We start from the raw sequence: 6,499 nt of genomic DNA, 5'->3' as shown, positions 1-6,499 counted from the left end.
TGTGTCTTTTCGTCTCTTGTGTGTCTCTCCGTCTCTGTGTGTCTCTCCGTCTGTCTGTGTCTCTCCGTCTCTCTGTGCGTCTCTCCGTCTCTCTGTGTGTCTCTCCGTCTCTGTGTGTCTCTCCGTCTCTGTGTGTCTCTCCGTCTGTCTGTGTGTCTCTACGTCTCTCTGTGCATCTCTCCGTCTGTGCGTCTCTCCGTCTGTATGTGCGTCTCTCCATATCTCTGTGCGTCTCTCTGTGTCTCTCCGTCTGTCTGTGCGTCTCTCCATCACTCTGTCTCCGTCTCTTCGTGTGTCTCTCCGTCTGTCTGTCTCTCTGTGTGTCTCTCCGTCTCTCTGTGTGCCTCTCCGTCTGTCTGTGTCTCTCTGTGTGTCTCTCTGTGTGTCTCTCCGTCTGTCTGTGTCTCTCCTCCGTCTGTCTGTGCATCTCTCCATCGCTCTGTGTGTCTCTCCGTCTGTCTGTATGTCTCTCTGTGTGTCTCTCCGTCTCTCTGTGTGTCTCTCCGTCTGTGTGTCTCTCCATCACTCTGTGTCTCCGTCTCTCCGTCTCTGTGTCTCTCCGTCTGTCTGTATGTCTCTATGTGTGTCTCTCCGTCTCTCTGTGTGTCTCTCCGTCTGTCTGTGTCTCTCCGTCTCTCTGTGCGTCTCTCTGTGTGTCTCTCCGTCTGTCTGTGCGTCTCTCCATCACTCTGTGTCTCCGTCTCTCCGTGTGTCTCTCCCTCTGTCTGTATGTCTCTATGTGTGTCTCTCCGTCTCTCTGTGTGTCTCTCCGTCTGTCTGTGTCTCTCTGTCTGTCTGTGTGTCTTTCCATCTCTCTGTGCGTCTCTGTGTGTCTCTCCGTCTGTCTGTGTGTCTCGCCATCACTCTGTGTGTCTCTCCGTCTGTCTGTGCGTCTCTCCATCACTCTGTGTCTCCGTCTCTCCGTGTGTCTCTCCGTCTGTCTGTGTCTCTCTGTGTGTCTCTCCGTCTGTCTGTGCGTCTCTCCATCACTCTGTGTGTCTCCGTCTCTCTGTGTCTCTCCGTCTGTCTGTATGTCTCTCTGTGTCTCTCCGTCTGTCTGTGTCTCTCCGTCTCTCTGTGTGTCTCTCCGTCTGTCTGTGCGTCTCTCTGTGTGTCTCTCTCTCTCTCTGTGTGTCTCTCCGTCTCTCTCTCTGTGGTCTGATGAACCTGTGTCGAAAGTGACTGTGGAGTGACTGGTCTCCAGGTCATTGATAGAACAGGAAGAGCAAGTGAAAGTCTTTCCCGTGTTTGCTGGATTCTGTTCCTCACAAACCCTGAATCTTTCACACAGTCTTAAAGTGAACTCAGTTCTGATGTTTGAGAGGAGTGCATGTGACGTTTTGATGTGGTTTGATCTGATGTTTGACCTCGGACTGCGGCTCTCTGATGATGATGATGTTGTTGTGTTTCTGCAGGTCTCAGCTCTGGACCAGGAGATCATCGAGGTCGACACAGACACCAAGGAAATGCTCAAGCTTCTGGTGAGAATCGTTCAGTCGCTCTTCAGTCCTGTGTCTGATGAACCTGTGTCGAAAGTGACTGTGGAGCCACCGTCTCCAGGTCATTGATAAAACAGGAAGAGGAAGTGAAAGACTTTCCCGTGTTTGCTGGATCCTGTTCCTGACAAACCCTGAATCTTTCACACACGCTTGTTTTTGCTGCAGCTAATGATTACATTAATGCTTCAATCATGGTTAGAGGAGTTGATTTATCAATGTAACGGCTCATATGACAGTTCAGGTTTTGCCTTGAGTTTAGAGGCTTAGACGTGAGCTAACAATGAAACACTCTATTTTTGAGTGACTTACATTATTAATTACATGACTTCAGTGAAGCAGAGAACTTTCTGAGATTCAGTGGAATCAACATACTGCAATCATGATGCATTATGATTCATATTGTAATTGTGATGCTCGAGGCATGATATAGAGTGAATCAGTGTCAGTCTCTCCCTCAGTGGGCTTCAGTCCTGCTAAAGCGTCTCTGGTGATTCTGGGTTTATGTAGAGCAGGTCTGCCTAACCCTGTTCCTGCAGAGTGCAGCTCCAGCCCTGATCAAGCACAGCTGTCTGTAATTATCAAGCGCTCCTGAGGATCCTGGTGAGCTGCTTCAGGTGTGTTTGATCAGGATTCAGGAAGCTAGGTCTCCAGGAACAGGGCTGGACACCCCTGAGTTAGAGAATCTTCTGATTATATAAACTGAACGCCGGACTGCATCGGCTTGTTTTCTGGCCAGCAGTGTGAGCTGTTCGTTTGAGCACTACTCTCTGTTTTCATGATCTTAAACACTGATGAGCGCTTCTGCCTCCGTCAGTCGATCGTTCTGTCCTCGCTAACACTGTTTCTCTCTCCGTCAGGACTTCGGCAACCTGTCCAATCTTCAGGTGACTCAGCCTCCTGTCGGCATGAACTTCAAGACCCCTCGCGGCGTCTAGACATTTGTAATATATCTCTTAATAAAACTTGCGAAAAACAAACACTGATGTTGTGAACTCTTTATTTCTCAATATTAACTTTCACAGACTAATTGTAACCGTTTGATTTCTTTCATGCAATTTCAAACATGTCATTTTTGGATGTTATTGAGGCTTATTGATGGGTTAATGCAAATAAGACGGATATTAATGCTTCAGATCTTTTGTTCTAACTCTCAACTTCTTTAAAATATTTTTGTCACTCTTTAATATGAGCTTCTGGAGAATTGTTGCATCCTGCTAGTGTGACTGTTTTAACTTTTTTTTTTTGGCCAAGTCACCTTTATATAGCGCTTTTAACAATACAGATTGTGTCAACGCAGGTTTACAGTATTAAATGGTGAAATAGTGTGTCGATGATGCAAAAGGACAATAATAAACACTCAATTTTCAGTTAAAGACCGTTCATAATTGAATTCAGTGGTGTCATCATCCAGCTCAGTTCAGTTCACTCAAGTACTGAGGAGCTAAACCATGCAGGGCTTTATAAGTAATTAGCAAGATTTTGAAATCTATACAATGTTTAATATGGAGCCAGTGCAGTGTTGACAGAACCGGGCTAATATGGTCATACTTCCTGGTTCTAGTAAGAACTCTAGCTGCTGCATTTTGGACCAGCTGGAGTTTGTTTATTAAGCGTGCAGAACACCCACCCAATAAAGCATTACAATAATCTGAGGTCATAAACGCATGGATTAACATTTCTGCATTTGACGTTGAGAGAATAGGTCGTAATTTAGATATATTTTTTAGATGGAAAAATGCAGTTTTACGAATGCTAGAAACGTGGCTTTCTAACGAAAGATTGCTATCAAATAGCACACCTAGGTTTCTAACTGATGACGAAGAATTGACAGAGCAGCCATCGAGTCTTAGAGAGTGTTATTACATGCAGAGTTTTTAGGTCCTATTATTAACACCTCTGTTTTTTCAGAATTTAGCAGTAAGAAATTACTCATCATCCAGTGTTTTATCAACTATGCATTCCGCTAGTTTTTCAAATTGGTATGTTTCGCCGGGCCGCGAAGAAATATAGAGCTGAGTATCATCAGCATAACAGTGAAAGCTAACACCGTGTTTCCTGATGGTATCTCCCAAGGGTAACATGTAAAGCATGAAAAGCAACGGTCCTAGTACTGAGCCTTGAGGTACATACTGCACTTGTGATCGATATGATACCTCTTCATTCACTGCTATGAATTGATGGCGGTCAGATAAGTACGATTTGAACCATGCTAATGCACTTCCACTAATGCCAACAAAGTTTTCTAGTCTATTCAAAAGAATGTTGTGGTCGATAGTGTCGAGCAGCGCTAAGATCCAATAGCACTACCATGCCCCAAACTCTCGCTATTGGTTGAGCTGGAACGAGATTGACGGATTTATATTTACATATTACATTTGACATTTCTGCCCCCCTCGCTTCCGAAATAATGCCCATGACTAGAGCCTTTTACTGGAAAAATATTACTGATGATGATCCTTATGTGTCAATGGGATTGACGTATACCGACCTGAGAATCATTTTCTCTGATAATATTTCATGAATCAAGTCATATGTGAGGCAAATGAACAACAACAATAATAATGAGAGAGTTTTTAAGCGGAATTTGCCTCATATTCGATGACATTTGCATCATTGATTCTATCATATTCCTGTTTATCTCTGTGAATCTGCTCTGAAATTATCTCTATTAAAGCGCTACAGAAATAAAGCTGACCTGCTAAATATTATGTGTTTTCATGTAAATAACTGAATAAAAGAGAAGTAAAAACTCTTTTGTCCCAATCGTTTCTGTTCAGTCTTTATGCTTGAGGCTCATGATGAGCTGGTTATTCAGACTCGCAGCAGTCATCTGAAAGCAGATCACAGAGAAATATATATTTAAAAAAATATAAAGAGTCTTAAATTTCATGTCTGAAGATGCGGTAACAGTAGAGAAGCCTCCATCTGTTGAATTAACGTGATTAAACAAGCAAACAAACACTTAAAGACAGTCATGTGTTCAGATTTATGCTGTTCTGAATTCAGTCCATCATGTAAATCTCTTACCAGGTTTCCTGTAGATGCAGCTTCACCAGACTCTCTCCTGCTTTACCTGCTGCAGGTGTGTTTGATAAGAAACCCTGCAGAGCTGAAGTTAACACACTTTACACAACTCTTACGTTTCTGTTCTTACAAGATGACTTCTGCCACCATTAGACAACAATTTAAAGGGGTCATATGATGTTGCTAAAAAGAACATTATTTTGTGTATTTGGTGTAATGAAATGTGTTTATGCGATTTAAAGTAAAAAAAAAACACATTATTTTCCACATACTGTACATTATTGTTTCTCCTCGATGCCCCGCCTTTTTGAAACGCGTCGATTTTTACAAAGCTCATCGGTCTGAAAAAGCGAGGTGCTTTGCAACTTTACAGATCTTCTTTATGCACCAAGAGCTTGTAACACTCCAAAGAGAAAGGAACACTTGAAATCGCATCATATGACCCCTTTAAGTTTGAAATATAACAATATATTGAAATCTTTCAAGGAAGAAACTCAAAAGCTGTTCACATTACAGAGAATGAAGGCAAAGGTTCGTCAGATTGAGTGGATGATGCTGAACTGTATGTGATATTCTTCATCACCAGCGCAGTGTACTTGCAGAGCATAGCAGTACAGGAACAGTACTGACTACTAACTGTGGGATAATCTAGGAGTGAAACTACATGACAGTATTTGACATGTTTTGATTCCTAATACTGTTTCCGGCCACGAGGGGGCATCGTGGAGTCAGAGAATAAAGGAGTCCAAGGATGTTTGTGTGCCTTTTACTCACGCGTTAAACACGACACTAACTAACCGACAGAGCTGGAGCACTGCTCATCATAAATGCACTCGCATGCAGAGCAAGAACGGTGGAAATGTTCAGGCAATGTGATCCTTTAATTTACAACTTTATTAAATCTGTCGATGAAAAACAAGAACGCAGTTGTGGAGCTGGGAAGAACAGTCAGCGCGAGACACATCAGGAGCTTCCGGTGCAAAAGTTCATCATCGTAATCGATATTATTGCAAAAATCTTCAGTAAAATCCATGACTGTCGCACCAGTCCTCAGAGCAGCACGAGGCAATGCCATGAAGGAGGAGACAACTGAACAAAAACCAAAACAAAGGAAATAAAACATTTCAGAATAGACGAAACACAATCACCTTGTTACGACTAAACTCTGTCACTGTCACAACATCAGAGAACTGCTTTTCTTTTAAATTAATTTAAATATGTTTAAAAATATTTCACCATCTACTTTTATTGCGAAAATAAGCAACTGGACTAACTGTGACGATGACGATGATGAAGATGTATTTCGAGCAGCGTGTGGCCACAGAAACGGCTGCGGCACGTCTCCATGACGACCGCGTGTTTATCTTGCGCTCAAGCAGTTGCGAGTTTTTGGACAGTTTGCTGGTTCTCTGAACATCGGTACGTTTCCCTGAACACAAGTGCAGCCCCGGAGCGCGACGGCCGTCCTGCCGGAGAAAGAGCAGAGCGCCGCCAGAGGCAGGAATCAAAACATTAATCCAGACGGGAAACAGTCAACGGCGCCACAAACCCAAGCGTCTCTTTGTCTTCTGGATTCATATTTCCCAGGGCAGTGTGTGTGTGTGTGTGTGTGTGACAGAGAGAGATGAGGTTTGTAAACAGCTCCATTGCAGAATCTGATTGGATGGTGGGGCGAAAGATGCGGGGCTTCATGCAGAGGGACTCGGGTGGGCTTCCTGTCAGAAACACCAGCTAGCAGTTTGTGTTGCTCACACACACACACACTCTCCCACACACACACACACACACACACACACACGCGCACACGCACACGCACACACTCACAGACACAGACACAGACACAGACTCACACACAGACACAGACACTCACACACACACACACACTCACTTACTCACTCACTCACACACTCACTCAGACAGACACACACACAGACACACACACTCTCTCTCTCCCACACACACACACACACACACTC

General features: G+C 43.8%; 1 protein-coding gene and 1 long non-coding RNA gene across 2 annotated transcripts in view; one reads left to right on the top strand and one right to left on the bottom strand.

The window, feature by feature from the left end:
* Positions 1 to 2,478, top strand: part of zgc:114188 (40S ribosomal protein S17-like) — an 8,909-nt gene extending 6,431 nt beyond the window's left edge. Inside the window, exons 4-5 of the mRNA XM_016507095.1 lie at positions 1,416 to 1,481; positions 2,357 to 2,478. Of these exons, the coding sequence (XP_016362581.1) occupies positions 1,416 to 1,481; positions 2,357 to 2,434 (144 nt within the window). The 3' untranslated portion in view covers positions 2,435 to 2,478. The remainder of the gene's footprint in view (positions 1 to 1,415; positions 1,482 to 2,356) is intronic.
* A 2,921-nt stretch (positions 2,479 to 5,399) lies between these two features.
* LOC107704205 (uncharacterized) lies at positions 5,400 to 6,315 on the bottom strand. Its single transcript, XR_001635922.1, has 2 exons — positions 5,798 to 6,315; positions 5,400 to 5,612 (listed from the first exon to the last, which is right to left on the bottom strand). It is a non-coding gene; the product is annotated as an uncharacterized LOC107704205 (long non-coding RNA).
* Between the last annotated feature and the right edge of the window lie 184 nt (positions 6,316 to 6,499).

Source organism: Sinocyclocheilus anshuiensis, unplaced genomic scaffold (assembly GCF_001515605.1).
Source record: "Sinocyclocheilus anshuiensis isolate Anshui unplaced genomic scaffold, SAMN03320099.WGS_v1.1 scaffold1228, whole genome shotgun sequence".
Classification (NCBI taxonomy): Eukaryota; Metazoa; Chordata; class Actinopteri; order Cypriniformes; family Cyprinidae; genus Sinocyclocheilus; species Sinocyclocheilus anshuiensis.
Note: the sequence above shows the minus strand (reverse complement) of the source record. Positions and strands in the feature narration are given on the sequence as shown.